Raw genomic sequence first — 27,391 nt, forward strand, 5'->3', positions numbered from 1 at the left:
GATATAACCGAACTCCCTTTGAGATGTGACTCTACAATAAGAAGTGGGACTGGTTTAAACAGTGGATTTGAAGTGTTTTTTCCTCCATCTTCCTCCTCTCTCTGCGTGCTCGTCCTGCTCAGTGAAGGGGCACTATCGCTCTCCGCCACACTAATTAAAAACCTCAACGCAGACAACGCCTTCCTTCATTCACCGGCACATTCACAAATTATATTTCCGCTGTTTATTGGTTACAGTATCATTTTAATTAAAGACTTCTTTCCTTTCCGTTTTCCGCCAGCGGTTCTGAGATTCCGCCCTCCGCCGTTTTCCCCCCGTTGTTTTTGCGGGAGCTTTTTAAAAAAAGATTAAATTATTATTTTTTTGGGCTGGATGAATTCTGTATGTGGTCAAAACTGAACTGGAGACATGCATTAGTTAGCAAACCAGTATCTTGCTTTGATGTTATAATTTCCGTTGAAATGATTAATGATTAAAATGATTAAAACAATGTGAATGCTTTTTCAGATATTAGCTTTCAGGGAGTGTGTAATTAGCTGTGTGTGATTGTAAAAGGCCTGGAAAGTTTCAAAGATCAAAGTGCAGATAAATGGAGTTATTGTCTCCCAAACGGAAGCAGCGATTCTGAACTGCTTTAAACGAGTCGTCAATAATTCCAGTCTCACCTTCGGTTTGTAGCAAGTTTGCATATGCCGGGCTGTTGTCTTCATTGGCTGCCTGCGAACAACGTCTCCTCAAACACTGTGTAGCTGAGGCCGGAAGGGTTTGGTTCGTGTTGTCAACATGTTGAGAATCTTTTTGTTGCTCTGTCAAAGCAAATCCACTTTGCATGCACTTCAATAGGATGAAAACTCACGTTTGAATTGATACAGTAAAACCGACTCCATCGTCACTGTTTACTGTTACCGTAAGCGTGGGAATGGCGTTTGGTTTCCGACATGCGCTTTAAGCCTTAGACCAATCACAACAGACTGGGCCGTCTGACCAATCAGAGCAGAGCAGGCTCTCGGAAAGGAGGGGTTTAGAGTCCTATATCGAACCGTTTCAGACACCGTGAGAAAAGAGGTGATGTATATCATGAGAAAATGTATTAAACATTGCTTTTTGACCTTGGATGCCTGTAAAACAATTGTAGGAGACTCCAAAACAACATTAGGAACCTTTAAAATAGCATAATAGTCACTTTAATAAATGCAACTTTATTGTAAAGTGTTAACAAAATATTTTTGGTTAATTGAAATAAAACTAAAATAAAATAAAAATAGTAGATGAAAAACTGATAACTAACGGGGAAAAAACTTAACTGAAAATAAGTTGCTAAAATTACTTGAACTAAAACTGAAATAAAAAGAAATTAAATCTACTGTAAATAGAAATATTTCAAAATTACTGAAAACATAAACTAATATAGAATGTGAACTGAAAATAATCAAATAAAAGCTCATTCAAAATATTAATAATATAATATAAATAACATATAGTATTCCTGGAGTTACTGAGTACTGGAAGAGATTTCCCTGATTGATGCGTTTGGATGAATGCTTGATGTGTTATTGTTCTTCCAGATGTGCGTTGTGTGTCTGCGCTCCATCACCTGAGGTCCGTGTGTGTGTTGTGACATATGTTCCAGCGCTCTGACAGGTGTTGGCACGACTGCTGACACTGATAGTGGATGTGTCTCGCTGTCTGTGGCCTTGATGCGCGGATGAGATGTGAGGGCGCTGAATGTATTTGAGAAACAAATACAGAATGTCAAAGTGTGTCTGTACTTTTGTTCCCTGCATTAATGTTGTTACACATGTTGTCGAAATTAACAGTAAGATTGAGTGATTTGACACTAACTGTTACAAACCAGCTCATATAAAATGTCCATTTTAGTTCAGTTCACTATTTTGCTATTTTTCTTCCATAAAGTCATGAATAATGTTGTCATAGTTTTGGACAAACGTTAAGTCAGCTGACAATTTCGAAAACATCTTCAAATAGAAATAGTTCAAAGCTCTTCCTTATTTTTGTTTTATTATCATGTGATGACATTTTATAAAGGTTTTTATAATATATATTATTTATAAACAACAATATGTCTTTTGTTGTGGACAAAAAATGTCCTGTAAAACTATTTCTTAAATAATTTTTAATTGTCAATGTACTACAAAAGTGTAGTTTAGTGTGTTCAGCTGATGTTAAAAACATAATTATTATTTAAAGGATTTTTTTTTTTTTTTTTGTAAATTCAATACATTTGCATAGTGAATATAATTTTTCTCTCCTCTAAATTATTTCATTCAATCAAACAGCTTCACAAATCAGTCTGAATAAATCATTCAATTTGACTGAATCCGTAATGAAAGTGAACTCTGATCCAATTAGAAATCATAACCAGATTGGTCCATTTTATATTAAGATGTATTTATTTATTGAAATGTACAATTGTTCTGACATGGATTTTTGTGTAAACAGATTTATGGTAAAAATGCCTATGTTAACACGCTGATCCAGCGCACAGACTCCTGTAGAGCGCTTTTGCTGAGTAATATTAAGCATGACGGGATTCAGTATGAAGGATTTCTGGCTCACAGCACACCCCATAAATCGGCCTCGTAACCCGGGCGGCTCCTCATGTGGCGCTTTGCTCTGTAACAGGCCGAGCGTTTAGCACAACCGGTGCTCTTAAAAGTGTCCGAGGGATTGTGCTTGATGGTTTGGCTTTTAAAGGATTCACACACACACACACACACACGCTCTTATTTTGAAAGATGAGCCCCACATAGTCCCAGCCCGCCACCCACAAATTCTCCCTCGGAGGATATTTTTCTTTTTATCAATTGTCCAGCGCGTCGTGTCCTCGGAAAATAAATCAACCGAGGTCTTTGTTTTGCGTCTGTTTCCTTATCTACCCAGCCCTCGTAATTCTGCTTAGACAACCTGCCACAGCCCTGTGTGTGTGTGTGTGTGTGTGTGTGTGTCCCAGCTGCTGTCCACTCCAGTGTGATTGAATCTGCATACCCCCCTGTGTGTGTCTGATAATGGTGTAAGCAGTGTGTGCACGGAGGTCTGTCGTTGTATCCTTGACTCAAAGACACACTCATACACACACTTAAATGCAAGATGAAAAACACAGCTTTATCCATAGCTGAGCTGTTATAGATTTGATCATTTTACAGTAATATATAATCTTTCTGTCTTGAACTGGTGCCATTAGTAACGTTTAGTACAATACAACAGATTTCTTTATAATAAATGTAGTTTATGAACTTTCTATTCATCAAAGAATGAAAACCGAAAAAAACGCTTTCCATATATTTGTGAAGTAACAAAACTATTTTCAACATAGATAATAATCAGAAATGTTTCTTGAGCAGCAAATCTTCATATTATACTGATTTCTGAAGGATCATGTGACACTGAAGACTGGAGTAATGATGCTGAAGATTCAGCTTTGATCACAGGAATAAATTACATTTAATAGAAAGTTGTTAGCTACTTTAAATTTACAATATTACTAATTTACTGTATGTTTGATCAGATAAATGTGGCTTGGGTAAGCTCAAGACACTTTCTTTCAAAAACCATTTTATATATATATATATTTATATTTATGCAGCAAATCTTCAGACGAGTGGATGTCTCTGAGGAATGTTTCCAGCACGTTTTTGAATCTATGCCATCAAGAATAAATGCAGTTCTGAAGGCAAGAAAAAACAACCCGGTTCTAGCAAAGTGTACCTAATAAAGTGTCCGGTGAGTGTATATTAGTCTCATATGTAAGCAGTCTAATGTGCTCGGGTTGGATATTGCACATTATGTCAAACGTACAGAAAGTTGACATACAATGTGTCACTTGCCATGTCTTACTTATTTGTGAGATTTGGTAGTAATTTATGTGATAGATATAAACATGCTTGTGTAAGGGAAGTGAATAAGAGACGTGCTAGTTGAGTAAGAAGGATGTGCAGAAAAGAGAAGATGCAGAAATGGACGAAGACATTAGCTGGCGGTGTCAGGTCAGTGTTTGCGCTGTGTGTCATGAAGGTGCGTAGCTCTGGTGACGGAGGGACCACAAAAGATGGAGAGACATTACTGACACGCTGAGCATAACAAACACAGACAGGGGAGGACAGCAGAGAGTTGAGCGGAGAAGACAGACAGTTGCGAGAGTGAGACGCGTTGCAAAAGTTTCGCTTGCACTCCGAGACGAACTGCACGGGTCCAAAATGGAGTCCGCTTGCAGAGAGCTGTCAGTTAAATAAAGCTAACCTAACCTTCCCAAACCTTCTCAGGACGTATACACAGGGGTGGGAAGGTAAAGACACGACTGACATCCTGTCAGCTGAGATCCCATCATACAGCTTTATTTGAAGATCTGAAATACAAGCATTGTGGCCATTAAACATTTGCTTGGTTTTCTCTAAAGCTCTCTCGAGTTAGGTTGAGATAGCATTGGATGCTGGTCTGAAACATCTGTGTTTTCATGATGATTTATTTTCATCTGTTTTGCTACATCATATATTAGTTGGTGAGTCAGTAAGGCTGCTGGCTTTGGTTTTGGACACATTTATAACGGGCATTTTCTAATCTTATGATAGATTTATTAGCTTTATGACCGAGCGTGAAGGCGGAAGACAGTTTGTGTGGCTTTTAGCTCATTTCTGTTAGATCTAAGGTCATTTGAAAGCTGTACTGTGAAGATTTCACAAAATATTCTACCTTTCAAAAGTTTGGGGTCAGATATTAAAAAAAAGAAATTGACATGCTTATTTATCAAGGAGGCATTCAATTTATCAAAAGATCAAAAGACAGTAGACATTTAAAATGTTAGAAATAATTGATATTTCAAATAAATGCTGTTCTTTTGAACTCTACTCATCAAAGTATCACAGTTTTCAGAAAAATATGAAGCAGCACAACTGTTTTCCACATTGATAATAATCAGAAATGGCAGAATGATTTCTGAAGGATCATGTGACACTGAAGACTGGAGTAATGATTTGCATCACTGGAATAAATTACATTTTAAAATGCATTCAAATAGAAAACAGTTCTTATATATTGTAATAATATTTCACTGTATTCTTGAATAAATGCAGCCTTGATGAGAACAATAGACTTCTTTCAAAAACATTAATAAATCTTACTGACCTCAAACATTTGAACTGTAGTGTGTATTTTCAAAACTTCTCTTCTGGGACTAAAATGGACCAAAAATCTCTGAAAATCCAAAATGGATCTCTTTTGACACAATATATAGTATATACAAACTGTGTCCAAAAATATGCTCTCTAGCCACCTGTAAAATGTATAAATACCAACCAGCATCGAGTCAAGGTTTGTCCTTTTGATAAAGGTCTTGATATTCCACTGTCTTTGGTTCTTTAAAGCACCAGTGCTTGTGCTGTAGGTTTGCTATAAAGCAGAGAATAAAAGATCTTCTCGAACCTCTCTGATTGTGAAAGCTCTCCTGGATGCCCTTTAAGAGTGTGTGTGAATCAGGAGCAAGCTGTTTTTCCTCCACATACAGTGATAACCTTGTGAAGGTCAGGCGTGATGTCTGAACGTCTCCTCGGACACCGCAGGGATACTGTAGATGCTGTTTGCAACGGTCAGAAGTGCTTCTCTGAATATTTCCATATAATTATGGAGTTCTGACACGTGTGTCTCTGTTATCGGAAATATCTGCCTTTCATTTTTTTGTATTTTTTTTTATGTTGTTTATGGATATCAGTATTTGTTTTTCAACATTTAAAAGGCCAAATTTCCCTTTGGTCAGCATGTTCTTCAACCTCTTATTTCACATTTAGTGTTAATTGTTGTGAATGTTATTTGTAACGTACATTATAAAGCACATATATCATTATAAAGCACTGAAAAGAAAAACATTTCTTTAAAAAGGCAACAAAATTGTAAAATAAGAATGACAATAAAATAATTTAAAAAGAGATAAATAAAATAAATGCCAGTTAGGGGTTGCTAAGAAGACTGAATGTCTTTTCAAGATGTCTCTTATTCAAAGCTCTCGAGGCTGCATTTATTTTCTCAAAAATACAGTAATTTTGTAAAATTTTTATACAATTTAAAATAACAGTTTTCTATGTGAATATATTTTCAAATGTATTTTTTCCTGTGATCAAAGCTTCATTTTCAGCATCATAACCCAGTCTTCAGTGTCACATGATCCTTCAAATCATACGAATATGATGATTTGCTGCTCAATAAACATTATGATTATTATCAATGTTGAAAAACAGTTATGCTGCTTCATATTTTTGTAGAACAATGAGAAAAGAAATTCTGCATTTATTTAAAATAGAAATCTTTTGTAACATTATAAATGTCTTTACTGTCACTTTTAATCATTTACTGGATCCTATACTATTTTCAATAATAAAAAAACCTTCTTGACCCCGACCTTTTGACCGATAGTGTATATAATGGCTAAAAAAAGTAAACTTAAACCAAGAATGCTTGAAGTCTGATTTGAAATGGTAAAGTGTTATTCCACAGACTGTAATGTTGTGATGTCTCCTTCAGCTCCCACTATCCTGAACGAGCTGAACTGGACTCAGTCTCTGGAGAGGGTGTTCATTGAAAACAGTCGTGAGGATCCTTCACTGCGCTGGCAGGTGTTCGGCAGCGCCACTGGTGTCACCAGATACTACCCAGGTACAGTTCTTCTGTAACCCTGCTATACACCGCATTACATCCATCTGTCCTGTCACACTGAGTGTGTCCTGTTTCCTCTCTAGCCACTAAGTGGAGAGCGCCCAACAAGATTGACCTGTATGATGTGAGGAGACGCCCGTGGTGAGTAGCGTCGCCTTCACACTCACACACACACACTCACACACACAGGAGGAAAGACTCCATTTAGTCCGACTTTGATCTTGTTGTGTTCACCGGCTCCCCGGTGGCCTTCGCTGCAGAGAGCAAGCGAGCGTGTGAAGTTCAAATGAAGTCGGACTGCTGTAGTTTACTGTGGGGTCAGACCCGGGGGTCAGTACGGGTCAGTCTCGTCCACATGTGCTCCAGATCTATCGGGACGGTTTATATTATGGTTTCCTGCACGGTTGCGTTTAAGAATAGAATTGCGCTGCATTCTCAGTGTTAACACAAGGGGTGCTATAGCAAGCATCAGCATCTTCTATGGTCAGTTTTCTCTCTCAGGTTAACTACTGTTATGGTAGAGAGAGATTTTACATTTTTTGGTATGTTGGTAAAAAAGCCTGACTCAGGTGCAAGCATCAAAATTAGGGTAAAATCTGTGAAAAGCAAATCAACAAAATATTTGCAACATTAATTTTTTTTATTTTTTTTTAGCTGGTTATTTTATTTATTTACTGTTATTTCTTATTATTTTAGTTAGTTAGTATAGTTATTTATTTATTTACTCCTTTATGCATTTATTTACTTATTTATTTAGCTGATGTAATTTAAATGTATTTATTCAGCAAGTTATTTACTTACTTGTGTATTTATTTAGCTTTCGTTAATTTACTTATTGTTATTGTATTTATTTTATATTTTTAGCTATTATATTTTTCATAATTTTTATTATTATTTATTTATTTAGCTGAAGTTATTTTATTTCTTTATTTTGATTTCTTGATATGCATTTATTCATTAAGCTGAAGTGAAAAAGATTATTTATTTACTTATTTTTTATTTTAATAGATTATTACTTATTTACTTGTGTATTTATTTAGCTGATGTTATTTTATATATTTTTTATATAGTATAGGTATTTTTTTACTTACTACTTTACACATTTATTTAGATTAGTTATCTATTCAATTTTATTTAGAAATATATATCTTTTTTATTTTAGTTTACAATAATAGTATGTCACAAAACAGGTGAAATTTTCCTGAACGCTTAAAAGTATCAACTTTCTCATCAACAGCAGAGTACGCATGTTTAGTAGGCCTATAGTATCAGAAAGCGAAAATAGCAAAAGTGCATTAGCTTGGGCCAAAGAACTTAGTAGGTAGTGCATGTAGCGGACGCTTTCATCCAAAGCGACTTGCAGTACACTTGTTATAGGAACAATCCCTTCAGGATTAGCCTGGGGTTAGGTGTCCTGATCGAGGGCGAAACTTTAGCCGCTACGCCACATCACCCCTACAGCAAGACAATCACCCACAGAAATACATCTCTGTCTACTTAATGAAGAAAGAAAAAGCTGTTTAGAGGAAAAAAGCAAGGTGTTTAAATCGAAAACAACTTGTTATCAGGTGCTTGCGTGTTAGCCGGGTGCATGGCTGGATGAGCGTGCCGCCGTGTTTCCCGGACTTTAGCGAGGCGCTAATGAGCCTCTTCTTTGACAGAGTAATTAAGTTCACACTCAGGGAAAGTGTCTCCAGCACAAAGAAAAAACAAAACACAATCCCCAATATACCTGTGAGAAGCTTTTAACCTATAGACGAACAACACGCGCAGGCAGCTAGTTAGCTTGTTTGTCTGACAAAGCACTAATGTTGCTGATGAGCCGGAGCGAGCTGTACATTGTTTTTGTTGTGGTGCAACATGCTCTGCAGACTTAATGAGTTGCTTTTAATGCTTTTGAGAGTGTGTAGGCTAGTGTTGCTGTACGAAAACATAACAACTCTATAAGCGCAGGGATGATGAATTGGTGTGGAGTGCGCTATCAGCAGGCGCTCTGCTCCACATGCTGTTTCTTTTTTTTATTCGTGCACGTCTACAGTATGCGTGTTTGTGTTGTGCGAGCTTCTATGCGAAGGAGGTATAACCAAACTCGTCAACAGATTCGACTCGTGCATTTGTCTTCGACCCACTTAATGAGTAATATCATAGTGATTACGGTATATATCACAGTATAAACATAAAAAATTGATGTACGTTATGTAATCATGTGATAATATCTGTTATTGGACATTTGCAGTTTACATTTACACATTGAAACTATTTTATATCATTCATATAATACATTTATGATATATAGACATTAGTGTCTTTTAATAATGCTGCTGTTGCACATTTTATTATAGTATATATGTTAAATATAATTAATTATTACATATTATTAAATATTTTTTAAGCTTACATTTTTAACCATGTCTATTAACGTGTTTTATTATTTATTGAACATTGGTTGCACAACTTTGTAAAAAGCCTTTATATATAATTATAGTATATATGTTTTACATCTAAATAATGTTTGAATGTTATTTGTAAACATTTGAATATTTATATACAGTATATATATATATATATATATATATATGGTTTTAATTTCAGGTGATACAAAACATAAAGCTAATTTTAATAATACCTTTTATTATTTATTGAACACTGGTGTTATTTATAATATTGCTGTTGCACCTCCTTTATAAAAGCCTTTGTATTTTATTTTAGCATAGATGTTTTACATATACTCATATTATAATATACATGTTTTAATATTACATTTCCTGCGGCTCCAGGGTGATTAGTCACATGGCATTTATTGCTCAGGTGAATCACTCAAAATAAATTGGGCCAGGCGAAGAATATGAATGTGATGATTGTGAATGCTGAATAGCTTCCTGCAGTATTACAGAGTTTTACTTTTGCCGCATTTGTTCCACCAACCCTGTAGGTTTGCATGTCTAAGCGTGTGTCACACTAGCGGTGCGCCCGCCGTCTGCCCACTGCTCTTTAACCCCCCGCACACGCGGCCAGAGCTGTTTCTGAGCCTGTTGCTTGGCAACCTGTGTCCCGCTCTGCTGATTGGCAGAGCCGTGGCAACAGGGGGAGTCAGGATGTGTCAGGTCAAGTTTGCATGATTATGGGCCAACATGCTGTCATTGTGTATTACACTCTTTGCATGGCTTGACCACTCACACAACAGCCTGCTGCTTAGCTCAGCTAATGTCTCAAACAGGCCAGTGCAGGAGTTCGGAAGCAACTCGGAGGAAACTTTTAATATACCGTCCTATTACACAACAGAAAGTTCTGGTTAATATTGCGGCCATGCTAAACACAACAGGTGACTTGCAGGCAGCATTTGCGCACAAAACTGATTTCTGAGGCAGTGTAATGTTTAATCATCTACAACAAAATAGAGAGAGCTTTGGTGACAACTTATTTCTCACTAGAAATTACATCAAAATTAGAACAAGTTGGCCAAAAACATACACAACCAATATAGTACTTGCTACGATGTGAAGCACTTCTGTACCGCTTCCAGAGAGAGCAACTATTAACCTTGGTTTACATGTCAAGGACTTTTTCTTGAAGCAGAAGCATGACAATTTTATTAAACAAAATGTTATTATACAAAGTTCTTTGTATAAAGTAGTTTATAGCATATACTTTTATTATGCATGAGGAAAATGTTTAATATATTTATTTGAACTTCAAAATAATCATTAATTTTCCATGATTATATATATCATTTGTTTTTGTTGTGATGCAACATGATTTTGAGGAATTTAATGAGACATATTTCTCAATATTAATATGGAGATTATTGACTTTTGATTTTCACAGTTTTACACCCGTTTCACACATACTCCGTTTGCAGTGCGTTTGCGGTGCGTATTTTTTTCCGTACCCATGTTAACAGGTTAGAGCTTTCACACTGCACACGGATGCGGTCCGGCAATCCGTTCCAGTTGCGGTGCGTATACAGCAGTGCAGCGATCGTTTACGCACAGAGTCTATTTTCTGCTGTGCTGCACCGCACTGCAGCGTATTGTTCACATTGAAATAAATATAGATTGACAAGAAACTGTAATAATTTGATCATAGCTACTCATAATTACAGTTAATGTGTTCTACATTTACTAAATTACAGGATCAAGAAATTAAAAACGTTTTAAACGAGAATATAAATATATATTATTGCTGCATGTTGTTCTATTTAAACATGAATATGTAGGCCTACTGTGTTGCCCTTTTTATTTATTTTGTTTATCGTCACATTCAACCTTCATGTCATGCGAATTTATTAAATGTAAATGAACATCTGAATATGTAGTTGTAGCCTATGAATTCATAAGTAAATCATATTATATAGTTTTATTTTTGAATATAAAGAAGTTAAACGGGGTGTAATTATAAGTTTGTTATAGTTATGTAGGCTAGTTATAATTAATTTTGACTATGTAATTGTAAATCAAAATGTTTAACTTTTTGGTGCTACAGCCAGCCTTATTTATAGCAGAGGATACTCGTTTTAATGTAGTGGCATGTGCTAACAATAATTATTATATCAAATGTTAATTTCCTAAAAGGTCCTTTGTCTTCTGGGGGCTAGCCCTCTCCCGGTTCTTTTTTTTTTTTTCAGTCTTAAAATATGCATTTATAATCAGTATTTATACATTTGTATTCTAATTTAAAATATTTGTGTATTATATCTTAGCAACAGATATAGCGTGATAGCTTTTCTTCTGTCAACAACTCGAACTAAAACAAAGAATCACAATGATTAAAATTAATTTCATACTGTTGTAATGTCTGTAACAATGTCAAAGTTAAAGTTTGGTTTTAAAATCAAAATTACTTAGCCTACCCATTTTTTTATTTTTGTGACACAGAAACTACGTATCAGTAGCGCTCTGCAAACGCAGCATATGTGAAAGCACTATAGCGCGTGCTGCTCCAGTACCGCACACGCACTGCAACACGCACCGCAAACGCACTGCATACGGAGTATGTGTGAAACGGGCGTTAGACACTGTTGAGATCTTTTCTAAAACAATGTGAGACTACTTTCTTTTTAAGGACAAAAATCAGGGCTTTGAAACACGCAGCGTTATTCAATGTGTTGGGCGGGACATATCGAGCAGCTCCTCCCTTTTTATAAACAGCCAATAACCAAATAAATAAAGCCAATAGCGTTTAGTTTATATCACAGCTTGTCCAGAGCCGTTGAGCTCAGTAAAGCTGCATTTGAAAGCTTGTGACAGCCACAGTCTGAAAGATTTCCCCTTTAGATTTAATATGAAACTGTTAATAAAGCAAAGCTGTGAACATAATCACGTTGAGGATGTGTAGTTTGAAAAGTGTGTAATTTATGTTGGTGCATGGCACCGGTGTTATCTCTTCTACTCATCAGTGCTGTTTCTAATGCCGAGTCTCTTCTCCTAATCTTCTCCATCGCTTTAAAATACAGCATTCTGTGCAGAATTCAAATGGGTCTGATATGTTTTGTGGTGTGTGTCGACTCACACATAAGATCCACTCTGTGCTGTCGTGTCTCTGGACCGGAGCTGCGGCGGTTCCCGTCACACTAACGTGAGACCAGACTTCATTCGTCCTGATGGAAAACACATTTACACTCTCAATCGTTCCCTATCCCCTATATAGTGTACAATGTGCCATTCAACATGTAGAAAATAGTCAATGTGTGATCAAGTGACCGATTTCAGCCGCAGCTTCAGCGTCTATTTAAAATGTTGGGGGCGGGGCTTCAGATTCTAGAGAGCATTTGATTGGATGAGAATCTGCAGAAGTGCAGAGTGGTGTCATCAAAATCATTTATCCATATTGGCGGAAGTAAGAGACTGTAAGAATGTTTATTTCTTCTAAATGTGAATTTTGTCATTGGCACACTACACTTAAGACAACAGTAAGGCTGACATATTCATACTAAATGTCAAAAAACGTCCATTTTGATTTCATGGGTGCTTTAAGCATTTTTGTTTCTCATTTAATCTAATTGATGTCTAGGAGAAACAGTTGAGCTTTTAAAGTGTGTGTTCACACTCGGCATGTTTGGTTGGATTAAAGCGAACCCTGGTGCTATTGTTCTGTTAGTGCGGTTCAGTTGTATAAGTGTGAACGCTGCCATCTGAACCCTGGTGTGTGAACGCTGCCATCTGAACCCTGGTGTGCACCAAACAACAGGACCGAGAACACTGAAAAGATGAGTGTGTGACGGAGGGATTCCTGACGCTGTTTTGACTCCTTTACACATTTATAATCTCTTCACGAGTTCTCAGCTGGTCTAAATACCATCATATGTAGCTTTACAAGTACAACGAGCGCATTTAGCCCCACACTGCATTGTTTTGGATGTTCGGTAAGTTCCTTCGCTAAATATACGTAATAAAAGCCGACCAATCAGGTTGTGAACACATCCCTATGCCTTAAGGGTCCGGTATCTTTAGGTTCGGTGTTAAAATGCCAGTGTGAACGCTAAGCGGACCAGGACTAAATGTGTTTTTTTTTGGTCCGGACCAAACGAACCAAGCAAACCGAACTACAAGTGTGAACACACCCTCTGATACCTTTGTGAGATCTCTTCGGTGAGGCTGATCAGCACTCTGACACTCTCTACATCAACTATGACTCTGAAAATTAATGGCCCAGTCAACACACTTAATTGTGTCCAATTGCTCTGACATGAATTATTAACACGCCTTTATTATAACGTATGTCTACACACGTTAGCGAAGGACGGCGTGTAGCGACGGAGAGGGCAACGATTTAGAGGAGAGAGCGTGAGCGACAGCTAAAGACACGAGGATTGATTGGAAGAGTTTGAAGGAGAAACCGAGAGAGGTGTATGTTTTGTTATCGGAGCGTTACAGAGAAGCCATTGCTATGCAGGTTCAGCCCAGCGTAGCAGATATTCAGCACAGCCAAAGCACATATTGATTTCTGAGAAAAGTCAATCTGGCTCCTAAGTAAATATTATGGCAGCTGCTCAAACGCCGAAACAAGATGGAGGCCTGTCAGTCCGGTTTCTGCTCTCTCTCTCTCAAAATTAAACATTAATGGTGAAACTGAATTTGTTTGGCATTTGCAAATACACCTAGCCCTAATATTTACTGTCACATTAACCTGATGGCCGATAAAATAGAAACATCTGGATCTCGTACTGTCACTGTACGGCACTGATACGGTGATGGTATCAGATGTAATAAAACTTTGAAATACCATGGTATTGAAATTCATGTGTATATGATTTTTTTTTTACATTGTATTCCAATGTATTACAATAAATACTGCAAAATTACAGTGGGACTTGTAACTATGGGAAAAAAATGTAATTTTACCATGAAACCACCACTTTGTTTTTGTAATGGAACAAAATATTACTGTGGTTTCTCGGACATGAATTTCACTACCTTGTTATATTTTAAGGCTATTACTACCAAAAAGTACTATGGTATTCAAAACATGTACCATGTAAAGGCCATGTTACATGTATTACCATCTGTACTGTATAAATACTATAGTACTGCTAAAGTACTTTTTACATGGTATATCCAAGATTTTTGAAAAATTACCATATTACATGTCCAAAAAAACAAACATTGTAGTACCATGTTTGTTTGTTTTTGGTTAGTTAAGTAAAATAAGCATTAAGATAAAAAACAATTCCAAATGATAATTATATAAGAATATAAAAATGTAAAAATGTAACATTAAGAGGTTTGGACTCTCTTTTGAATTCACAAGATAGCCAACTTGTTTTATCTTTATAAAACCCTAAAAGGACAAACTGACTGGTCGTCCATCCCTACAGATCTGCTGATCCCTGCATCAAATTATTGAATAATCATCCAAATATAAAGCGGAATAAACACATGACAACATCTCTTTTCCACAGCTCACCTGCTTCACAGGCCTCAGTGTTTTAATCTTAATTCAATCTATTGAAGAACACATCCAGAGGAGAGCCGAGAGAGCAGTGGCCCATAAAATAATAATCCTGTCAGCGCGCACACACACACACACACACACACACACAGATCCTTTAACACACACTCATGTGCGCGAGACACACGCCTATACACACGCATTTAAAGGGAAGTGAAGTCAATACACTTCAATAAACCCCATCAGGAGCTGCATCGCACCTGCAGATCGTGACGGTGGGAAACCGGCAGCTGCACGTGTGTAAGTCAACCGTATAACTTCAGCCCAGATAAGCGCCTATAATTGACTAATTTTTAATGTGAGACCGTGATAGGCAGGAATATGAGAGTGAGACAGAGAGAGACAGACAGACAAGGTCAGAGAGCATAAATGTTCTCGAGAGAGAAAGTGCTCCTACCCTTCAGAGGTAATGCATTGATTTTTACCCACGCTGCACCGTGATAAAAGTACCTCATGAATTCCAATGTCTTTCTCCTATTGAGAGAATGCAACACAATCAAAGCGGCACGAGGCACATTACAGTGTCAATCCTTGCTTTTACTTTTCGAGCACCTTCCCTGGAAATGTGTTTTCCGTCATCGCTTGGAAATGGGACATTTTTTTGATGAGGTTTTTCAGCCCCTCCAGCCTCTGTGAAAAGAGGACACGCTTTCATATAGACGGCGAGATTGTCTCTCCTATAGACGGGTCGCTGTGTTAACGTGTTTACTGTGCATGATGATGCTCAAGTGTACAGTATTATGATCGTTTGAGATGTCGAGGAAACCTGCTGAAAGCGTTTTCTTTTCCGGCTACTTTATTTATTGTTTAGTGTCACACGCTTACGGTGACGTCTTTTCCATTCTGTACAGAATTCACACTTGTCAAATGCAAGTACAATTTTGGCTTTGGCCTGTAATTGGTTTTCGAATTGGGCTCTGGAATAGCATTCTGCATGTACTGTTACATATTCAAGTTCATAGTATGCACGTATGCATAGTATGCAAATTTTCTATATAAAATATAATCTATATAGAAAATTTTGCTGGATCTGCTTGTTTTCAACAATGCAATGCACTCATCTTGTCCGTTTTCTTTTAGAAAAGGTTTATTTGTTAGGGGCCATTCACACAGAATACACGTGCTAGATGGACAGCGTTTTTGCAGCGTCTTGTGCATGACACGGCATTCAAAAAAACACTATTTATAACTCAAGCTAAAATAAGTTCAACTTTTAAAATAGCTTGAAATCTAGACTGCTTTTTTTTTATTACACTGATTTGCATCTTGCATTTTTAACCGTAAAAATGTTCTGTGTGAACCAACCCTTAGAAATATTTTTTTTTTTTTTACATAATTTGATCATACTGGCAAATATTTATGGATATTTATTATTTATTTATATATAACTGGATGTCACTTGCTATTTTCTTATATATTTTATCTTACCTGTATGAGTTTCTTTCTTCTGCTGAACACAAAAGAAGATATTGTGAAGAATGTTGGTAACCAAATGGACCCCATTGACTTCCATGGTATTTTTTTTCCATACCACCAACTGTTTGGTTACCAACATTCTTCATAACATCTTCTTTTGTGTTCAGCAGATTCATACAGGTTGAGGGTGAGTAAATGACTGAGTTTTCATTTTGGGGGGAACGATCCCTTTAAGCCATCACAACAAATGTCTGAGGAACAAAACCACTGAGTGAACTTAACTGTTGAGTGTCTGGTGGCGTTTCACAGAAAGACTGGCTAATGTATGGTGTCGGCTGGAAGAAGGGAAAAGCAGTTAAATAATGTATGAGAAACAACTAAATGTATTTATATGTTCCTGTAGCTGAACTGCTAGAGCGTGGCGGTAGCAATGCAAGGTTGTGGATTAAATTCCCAAACAATGCACCTATTGATAAAAAGTGAGGAAAATAAAATATAAAAACTCATATACAAGCCCTCATAATTCTTTAAAATCAAATAATTGTTTATATTTTATTAAAAAAGAGCACTTACTAGAACTTATTTTTATTTACTTATCTTTTCTGCATTTCACCTCTGCTCCAGCTTGTGTACTAATCTAGTTTATACTTTAAACTTGGCATTGTGTACTACGAATATTGTTGGCTCTTAAGACAAATTGTTTGTGATGTTCCTCATTTGAATGTCACTTTGAATAAAAGCATCTTCTAAACGTGTAAATGTAAAAGAGCTTTCTGTTGACAGGTGTTGCAAAGGTTCATTTTAGACACAGTTTACATTTATACTACCAGTCAAAAGTTTGCACACACTTGACTGTTTATTTGATCTTTTTAAAACCCTAAAAATCTAAAGGCCCTTGCATAAAAGTATAGACAAATGTGAATTGAATTTAAATTTTCTAAGAATATACATTTTATTAGTAACTTTATAAGGTTTAATTTTTTAACATTAGTTAACATGAACTAACAATGAACAATACTACAGCATTTATTAATCCTAGTTAATGTTCAATTCAATTTTTACTAATACATTATTAATGCTCAAATGATCTGTTAACATCAGTTAATGCACTGTGAACTAACATGAGCATGAACCTTTCTATTAACTAACATTAACAAAGGTTAATCAATGAAATATTGCATGTTGTTAGTTCATGTTAACTAATGCATTAACTAATATTAACAAATGAGATCTTATTGTAAAGTGTTACCATTTATGTTTTTAGGCGATAATGAAGGAAAAGCATCATCATGCTCATCATATTCCTTCCTGTTTAAAGTTGGTTAATGAATGAGCTGTAATCTAGACAAAGAGAGGAAAAGCTCAAATATAAGAGTTTGGTCACTAAGGCCCTGTTTATACTGGTAGGCTTAAGATCTCGGTCGATTGGATCACGAGTAGAAGAGGCAGACACATTCCCGTTCACCTGGTGTCTCTTTTGTCCACTTTCAACCACTTCTTCGAGGAGTTATGGTAAATGTATGGGTTTTTCAGATCTTTCCATCTAATGGACAAAATAAGCTCTCGCAATTTACATATGAACTCGACTGGAGACGATCAAGAAACATACAGAGAGCAGCAGCTTTAGTTTTAGTTTAGATTTAGCAGCCGAGTGTGTGTTAGAAATCAGGAATGGTGAGAGAACATTGTGCTTTTTGTCTTCAAACCAAACTTGGGTCTTCAGCCGACAAAGTTTAAACCCCGTCCGGCTAGAGCGCTTCCTAATATTGGCGGAGAGTAGACGCTAGACGGCTGAACACATTCGACCACATGACGGTTTACACTGTGAAAGCAATCCAGTCGAATGCGTTTTCGAAAGTGGACAAGCTCAAAAAGTTTTACACCTGTATTTAGCTTCGTCCACTTGTGATCCAATCGACCAAAACACATCTTAATACTAGGTGTAAACAGGGCATATGTAATTCTCATGTGTTGTTTCATAGTTGAGATTACTTACTCTAAACGTATATAGTAAATATTTCAATATAAATGATGAAGATTGAGTAGGTGTGCCACAACAGATGCTGTGGGTGGCCGTGATGCTCATGGTCCTTCTCGAGTGTGTGTGTGTGTGTGTGTGTTTAGTGGGTAAGCTGGCGGACTGGGGGACCTGGTTTGTGATGGCCCATCTGCATGTCACCTGGCCGGGGCGCTGGGGAGTGTGGGTAATGACTGGGAAGGAATGGCATCGCTGGGTCTCGGTGGAGGGGTAATTACGAAGTGGAATCCATGCAGAAACTGCACATCTGGATCCATCAGGCTAATCCATGGTTGGTACAGTGAGTTGAGCACAGATCGGGAACGTCAGTGTGGCATAGTGGAGATGAATATAGACTGGAGTGTGAAAAATAACTTGCCAAAAGAAACGATGGTGAATGATACTGACACTGCTCAGATCTGCCGCCCATCTTTAATGGACTCTAAAGCTGCGTTCACACTACCAGTGACAAAGCAACATTCATTTCAATAGGGAGCTGGTGAAGACCATTTTTATTATTCAGAATATAAGTGATTTAAGTATAATCAATGGGAATATAGTCATTCATCTGAACAAGTTTTTCTACTAGTATCTGACTGTGTACAGAGGCCTGCAAGAGGATGAAATGTGAGACTGTTTCTGGCCTGCAAGAGGATGGTATGGTGAAGACATTGCCTCCTGTCTACTTCTTAAGATAAAAGGCTAGAAATAGTGGCATCTATAGAATGTAGGATGGATGTGTGGATATATATTTGAGTGTATATCTCCTGCAGAAGCTGCAGATCCGTCACCAGATCCTTTAATGGAGTGTCGAGGCAAGATGGAGGAGAAGTTCATTTTAGCAGTCAGCATCTTTCCTATAAATTATGATATGTCTCTTGTGTACATACAGTGGTACTCGCCGCGCCGGCTCCGGGCCAGATAGACCGGCGCTGTTTCTCGTTCATCTATAAAATTAAACATTTTATGTGCTATTTATATTTTAAATATGTTTGCGTACGTTAATCATACCTTTTACATGTCCTATCAATGAGACATTCACAGTTTTGTCTTAGTAGACATTAAATGCTGTATGCAAAACAGGTGCTGGTCATAAATTTTTTATATCATCAAAAAGTTGATTTATTTCAAGAATTCAACTTAACAGGTGAAACTAATACACTATATAGACTCGTTACATGCAAAGTGAGATATTTCAAACCTTTATTTGTTATAATTTTGATGATTATGGCTTACTGCTTATGAAACCCACAAAATCAAAATCCCAGAAAATGTTAATATTACATGAAATCACACAGTAATTACACAGTAGTTTTGGTTCTTTTGGCAGTGTGGGCAAATCCTGCTGGAAAATGAAGGAAGCATGAAGTGCTCTGAAAATGTCCTGGTAGACGGCTGCGTTGACTCTGGGTTTAATAAACCACAGTGGACCAAAGTCCTCTTTTCTGATGAGAGCAAATTTTGCATCTCATTTACAACTCGAGCCAATGACATGGCTCCCCAAACCAACACAGACTGTGGAAACTTCACACTGCACTTCTGGATTCTGTGCCTCTCCATTCAAGTTTCCAGACTCTGGGACCTTGGTTTCCAAATGAGATGCAAAATTTGTCATAACAAATAAAGGCTTGAATTATATGTAATATATTAGTCTATATAATATATTATAATATATTAGTTTCACCTTTTAAGTTGAATTCTTGAAATAAATCAACTTTTTGATGATATTCTAATTTTATGACCAGTATATTCAACAAAGAAAATCGGATTTTGTCTATTTGGAAATTAATTAGATTAAATAAGCTATACTGTTCAACTGCAAGTACTTATTGACTAAGTCGTAGATATTAGATAGAAAAGTCGAAAAATGTTTATTTAGAAAATGTACCTAGCCTTAATATTTTGTTTGTTTTTCTTGCTGAACATTTACACTTGACAGGAACAGGCCATGCGTTAAATCCTAAGAAAACTAATTTCCTTCATTTAGTCCATTGATTTTTCATCATGTGCAGTGTTTATGAGGCATGTGCATCTTTTAGGCTTGCAAAATTTCATTATGTTTTTTTATTGGAGTTTTATCGTTGCTCCTAATGCGCTACTCTCAACCTCCAATTATGCCTCCTGTGTTTACTGAAACTGTATTCATGGAAACGTGTGTTTGTTTGAGCAGAAAGACAGGGCGACATTATTAGAAGTAAGAACATGAGCAAACACGACACAAACTGAATCCAACATGCTGTGGATTGATTGCATCAAAGCAAACAGAGCTGGGAAATGAATTTTGAATACAGAGAAATCTTGTGTACCTCTGTGTTTCTCGCAAAGATGGAGAAAAAATTAATTTAGCTGTGTCTGTTGTCATATTGTGTGTACTTTGCTGTTTGAGAGCACTGTTGTTAGCATGCCAATTTGAAATTGTAGCTTTGCCAAGCTATAAGATACTCGTAATTGAATTAAGTAATCAAAGTACAGTCTCATGTCGGTTCAAACCAGTGTGACTTCATTTCATAAAGCACAAAAGAACAGATTTGAAAGAATTTTACTGGTTGTGGTTGTACGTTCATTTGCTATGAAGAATGACTGAAGATTTAAGCTTCAAAAATATGCAAAAGAGTCATAAAAGTAGTATATACCATTTATTTGTTGAGTTGAATATGAGTTATAAATTCCATACACTACCAATAAAAGAAAGAAAATAATTGTATTCAGTAAAGATGCATTCAATTGATCAAAAGTGACAGTAAAGACATTTATAATGTTACAAAACATTTATATTTCAAATAAAGGCTGTTCTTCCTAAACTTTCTATTCATGAAATAATCCAAAATGTATCATGGTTGCCACAAAAACATAAAGAAGCAGCTGTTTTCAACATTATTAGTAATCAGAAATGTTTCTTCAGCAGCAAATCATCATATTATACTGATTTCTGAAGGATCATGTGACACTGAAGACTGGAGTAATGATGCTGGAAATTCAGCTTTGATCACAGGAATAAATTAATTTTAAAATGTATTACAATAGGAAACATTTATTTAAATTGTAATGTTTCACAATGTTACTCTTATTACTGTATTTTTGATTAAATAAATGCAGTCTTGTTGGCCAGAAGAGAACTCTTAAAAAAAAAATCTTACTGACTTACTGAAAAGAAAGACATTTTAGTCAATAGGGTCTAAACAACATTGACTTTCATTGGACAAGAAAAGGGTGAATAAATGATGACATAAACAAACTATTCTTTTTAAGTTTAAAAATGTAACGTTAGTATCATCACCGCTTTTAGTCAGTAAAAAACAGTAAATGGACATAAATTTGTGTGTAAGGTTTTGGTCTCTTTGATGTTCACACACTTTTCAAAGCATAGAAGTCATCTCCTTTCTCTCCCACACACAATATACTCATTCAAATGAAAGGCTTTTGAAATTAAACAGATAAAATTAGTACCACTGTGCTTCTCTGCCCTTTTGGGTAGCATCTTCAGTTATCAAAAACTAATTTAATTTCATCCACTTCTACCCCCAAAAGCTTTGTACCCAGTCTGAGCACTGCTAATGTTGGCTTTAAACAGTCTTTCAGCTGTTTGTCCTTTCAGCCAACTATAATAGTCCACGTCTAGCACTCTCCAGTGGCATTAAGACATGATTGGCGTCCAAAATGAGGGTCAAGGTTCGTCGTACAGGTTTGTGCTAGTTAGCGTTATGTGTATTGTGTTGTCGCTCGCCTGGGCTTTTCCATTTTTCCAGGGCTTAGCCATGCTTCAAAAGCCTTCGTCGACGAGCCGCGGGCACCTGGCACCACTTCTCACGTCGCCTCTTCAGCCTGATTACCGCGGTAGAAGAGACCCTCGACGCGCGGCCTGCTCCTGCGAGCACAAAGCGCTAACTACCTGTCTGCGTGACAGCCAATCACCTCACCATGCAAAAGCACGCGCGTTTCTCCCAGTCTTCCAAAGACAACAGCTTTACGACGTCCATCAATCTCTCGGTCTGATTGTCAGGTGTAATGCGTTTTTAATTGCACGGGGAAAAGTGAAAATGGCTTCACTAGTGTTTTCTATATGTCAGCCTCTATCAGCAGTGGACAGATGCTGCGTTCGGCTGCTTATTTATTTATTTTGTTGCCGGTGACACAAAAGTGCCACACATCGCTCATTGTCTTTCTGCGCTCAGATTGAGCACCATGCTAAAAATGGCTTGAGACAAAGCGTCTCTTCTCAGCACACGATCTGCTAGCGCTCGCACAAAGACGCGGAGAGAAGGACGAACCGCATAATGTGTTTGTCAGGGGGCCGATGAGCCAGCCGGAGGATAAACGGAGGTCCGGGTTTGATGTTACACACCTGACATCTTCCAGGTTAGCTTAGCACAAACTCAAGACAAGTCAAAGGAGCCTGATTGGACATACAGTAGTGAGCTTGAAAACAGGACTGCTGTACTTGTTTTTTGTGAGCCAGAAAATTATTTTAAAAGATGTTGTGAAATGTGAAATGACACCTATTGTATTAACCATGTAAAGCCTGACCTATGAAATAATAGTTTAAAATGAGAATATGAAGCTTCATACTTGAAGAAGAAAAAAACACCTCAGTTTTATTCAGAGGCCCAAACTGAGTAAGAATATGTGTTTGGTGCAGATGCTGATATATATATATGGACAGTATACAAATGGCTGATGGCGGAAATATGCTAATACGGGAGAATCAGAAAATGAAATCCAAACGGCTTGATTATTGAGAGTGTTTAGACTTTTTGAAGGATAAAAAAAATGAATGGATTTTTTTCACACTTTCACACTGCATTTATATCCAAACACTGTATAAAAGTGAATTTTGCATCCGATGATCCCTTTAAGGCATTGGTCCTGCCTTTTGTTCACACAGGGCTGATCCTGCAATGTTAGGTCCTCATCAATCCCGGGACGTGTTTGCGTTCCCACTGAAGGCACTCTAGCAGTTCTATGGCAATTTTCTGGGATCGACCCTCTGTGTGAATGGGCCTTATATCTCCCAATAATATATGATGATATTTAAATGCTTAGCATGATCAAACCTCTGTAGTATATATAAACAATATATGCATAATCAACTAAGTAATATGTATTAATCAATATATGCATAATATATGCATAATTTACTCAGTCCAGTAAATGTTCATTTTGAAATATTACTAACAATAAAAAGTGACTCTTATATTTACAATATATATATAAAAAAATATATATACCATGATCCACCATGTCAAGACATGACCCACTTGGCGTTTTTACAATTATACTAAAATGCCTTTTGCTCACTAAACAGTGAACTAGAAGTCAGATGACAGTCAGTGTGTAGTAGATTGTGCAACAGGTTTTTCAGCAAAGTTTTGATTGTGTTGATCATTTAGAGACCTTAGAAATGCAAGTTTCAAATGTGATACAGTAGCTTTATAGGGTTAACCACCTGCGATCTGGCTTATGAACTATACTATAGCTCTTTGTTCAACTTTTTTTTTTTTTTTTATCATAATGATTTTTATAAAATCAACTAGCTTATTGAATCTGGTAAAAACCATTGGTAAGACTTTATGTTGTGTCTTTCATAAAATCACTATAGCATTATATGCCGTTTAGATTCAAGATGAATGGCGTGCTCAATCCTTTTTGAGTTTAATTTGGGTGCTCTTCGGTCCAAGGTCAAAGACATTTTAATTAAGGAGTGCCTCGGCTATCAGAGATTTTTTTCTCTACACTGCCTCTTAAGCATTATATGCCTTTTTGTTTTATTTGAAATCAGTTCATTGTTAATATCAGCACTGACTAGTCTTCTTTCTATCTGTTTAATAGGTACATTCAGGGAGCCTCTTCTCCAAAGGACATGATCATTCTCGTGGACGTGTAAGTATCCTCTCATCCACGCCGTACCACACAAGCACACTCTGTGTGTCTCATTAACACACACTGTCATCTGTGTTGATAAATCTGTTGTTTATCGTGCAGTGTGGTGCTCTACTGCCACCTGTTGGCTGAGAACAGTATTATCCCATCTTATTAACCTCGTGTCTCAATATCAAAATGCTACCGTGTTCCCTGAAATATGACTTAGAGGTTATATGCGATGAAAAATGGCATTACTGTTGCCGATATCTCGGCTGCTGGTGGAGAATTTAAAATGTCCTGTGACTCTGATCTTATCTGACCTTTAAAATGCATCATCTAAAATACTGTTTTGCATCAACAGATTTATTGAAAGGTATTTATTGCATTTTTGGAGCTTATAAAAATGTATGTTAAGTGTAATTGAATGTATTATTGAAATAACCATTTTGTTGTTAAATGCCACATCTTCCACATTATGAATCATCAAGACCTCATGAAATGTTTTATTTATCAGACCTTAAGTGTTGAAATTATCCGTGCGCACTTAGAGTCATTGGTAACACTGCTGCGTAGTTTAACAAATAAGTGATTGCCTCAATCATGCAGCCATTATGTGCATAATCGTCAAAAAAAATAATTAATATTCTTAAGTAAACCTCAAGAAAAACTGCCTAATGGAGGTTAATTGTCACTCGCTGGCAATCATCCATAACCTTAAATAGATACCGATATCTGATTAAAAAATACACCGATCGCAGCTGTCGCTTTGCCAAAGTAATCTCATGCCAATCAAAAGCAGCATCGCACTGAGCGTTTCTGACAATCTTAGACTAATCTCATTGTGACGACTGGAAGCATGAGACAATAGTGCTGTCACCAGGTCTTTTATTTTTCCCAGTGTGCTCGGCTTTATTAAACCTTCTAACTCTGGAAGCCAAATTACACATGAACTCATGCTCTGTGATTGCTTTTTCAATAGCTGCTGTAGGCTATTAATAAATCCAATTTGCAGCATAGAATTCAAATGTAGGCCTACTTTGTTTTTGAAGATCGACTGTCTCCATACTGTCTTTTTTAACGTGCCGTCTACAATTGACTTTTGATGGACGTGGATGGAGGAGACACTTAGCAACAGGTTCTGCTTGGCAACGGCAGTTTTGGGCTCGTGTTTCTGTGCTGTGCCGTTTTGAGACATGAATTGTTTGTTAAATAAATGCTGGAATGCTCAGTGTTTGTATTCAGTGCATGTGATGTATTGAGTGTGATTGTAGGAGTGGCAGTGTCAGTGGACTGACCCTGAAGCTGATGAAAACCTCTGTCATTGAGATGCTGGACACACTTTCTGATGACGACTACGTGAACGTGGCTCGGGTATGTGCACATGTTCACACACTGACTTTTTTTAATAAAATGAGTAAATAATAAGCCACATTTCATATATTGCATATATATGATTATTATTTTTAATTGTATTATGATTATAGTTTATTATTGTAAAATAATAATAAAAAATATTTTCATTAATGTTAATAATAATATATATATATGCAATAATGTGTAATATATATATATATATATATATATATATATATATATTAATAAGAATTGGCATAGGCCACATTTCCAGATTTATTGTAATGAATAATAGTTAAATAATAAACTTTTATTGATTTTGTTTTATATAAAAATATATGCATATATTTCAATAATATTAACAAACAATGACACATTTCATATATTTTATATACATACTTTTTAGAAAATATATATTTTTTTATTATTCATTAAAATAATTTATTTATATAAAAGTATATATATATATATAAACATTGTAGGTAAGTGCTATTTGAAGTGAGGTTGTTTATACGGTATATTGCTTGATTAGTGAGATTTTGCAGTAATTTTTTGCAAGCTATTATTCATAGTAAATACATTTGAGAAGACACCAGCATTAATTTTCCATCCTGTGAATCCTCTTTAAATTTGAACCTCTATGAAAATGTGGATGCACATAAACATTTAATCTACAGAGAGTTCATTTATTTGCGAGCGCACAATAGCAGCCCGCAAACGCAACCCACGCAAACATGCATGCACATATACACAGACGCACTCACATCATGAACATTAGCGTTTTGGAGGCCCTCGGCATTAATCCGGGCTGATCCGTGGCTCTTAGTGTGTGTTTCCTAATCCCAGCTCTGAGAGCGCAAAATGAGCATCATAATCTGAGCCGGAACACGGCTCATTCTACAGCCCGGTGAAGAAAAGCAGTCTAAGACCACATTAGGGTCGCTAGGTGTGTTTACTGCTGTTTACCTCCAGACGCTTACAGTGACATGAAATCAAAATTGACCCTATTGACTTTCTTAGGGGTCCTATTATGCCTTTTCACTCCCAGTGTAGTTTTTAGTTTTCTTTCGGGAACGAACACGTCAAAATATTCCTCATTTAAATAGTTCCCACCCAGGGCAAACGCAGAAAAAGGGACGAGGCCTGGTTGAGTTGAGTTCGTAGTGTGTTGTAACCCGCGGTTATGGTAAGGGCCGTGATATTTCCGAAACACGCTCGGAGCTCTTGACCAATCACAACACACTGGTCCAGCTGACCAATCAGAGCACATTGCGCTTTTTTAGGAGGAGGGGCTTCATAGAGACAGGAACTAAACAGAGCGTTACTGACAGACTGGGAAGAGAGGAGCCGCAACAATGGAGAATATGTGAAAAATAAGGTATTCAAGCATGATAACCTATTCTAGTAGAGCCCAAAATCAAGACTTTGAAAAAAGGCACAATTACAATTACACACACTTGTTCTTTTGTGGAGATATTCAGACTGTGCTGTTCACTCTTTACCATGCGATTGCAATAGCAACGGACGCTTTCAAGCTTAAAAAATGGATGCAAAAGTACTCCATAATAGTTTTACGTGATGAACAGACTAAAATATAAGTCATTGTTCACTGATATCTTCCTTCCAGTGAGCTGTGGGATCATTGAGTCAGATGAACTCAAGAACCGAATCGGGCATCTCTTTCATGAAGCTCTCTCTTTAATCCTGTCTCTATCAAGGAAGTGTAATTGAGATGTTAAAGAGATCTCTAAGGGATTTTTCTTTCCTATAGGCAGTTTTAAGATGATATTTCTCGTTTCATTTTTGTTTGCATTGGCAGTTTTTTCCCTCTGCACCTGCGGTGTAGAACCTTGCAATCAAGACAGCCGGATGTACCTCAGATTTTCACAGCTGTGCTTCCTCACACACACACACACACACACACACACACACACACACACACACACACACACACACACACACACACACACACACACACACACACACACACACACACACACACACACACATGAATGGTTTATGCTGAGGTGTGTGCATTCAGTAAGTAAAGCTGTACTGATAGTGTTATGATGTTATTTGTTGTGTGACAAGTTTTTGCAGTCAGTAGTCCTAGTGTAAGTGTTAAACTGTAGCTCATAA

At 36.8% G+C, this 27,391-nt stretch overlaps 1 protein-coding gene across 2 annotated transcripts in view; it reads left to right on the forward strand.

Annotated features, from left to right (window-relative positions):
• Positions 1-27,391, forward strand: part of cacna2d2a (calcium channel, voltage-dependent, alpha 2/delta subunit 2a) — a 206,557-nt gene that overhangs the window by 139,185 nt on the left and 39,981 nt on the right. For both annotated transcript variants that reach the window (XM_079629453.1, XM_079629452.1), the window contains 4 exons: positions 6,529-6,660; positions 6,744-6,801; positions 23,867-23,917; positions 25,171-25,270. In XM_079629453.1, coding sequence (XP_079485579.1) covers positions 6,529-6,660; positions 6,744-6,801; positions 23,867-23,917; positions 25,171-25,270 — 341 coding nt within the window. The remainder of the gene's footprint in view (positions 1-6,528; positions 6,661-6,743; positions 6,802-23,866; positions 23,918-25,170; positions 25,271-27,391) is intronic.

Source organism: Phoxinus phoxinus, assembly GCF_949152265.1.
Source record: "Phoxinus phoxinus genome assembly, chromosome: 11".
NCBI lineage: Eukaryota > Metazoa > Chordata > Actinopteri > Cypriniformes > Leuciscidae > Phoxinus > Phoxinus phoxinus.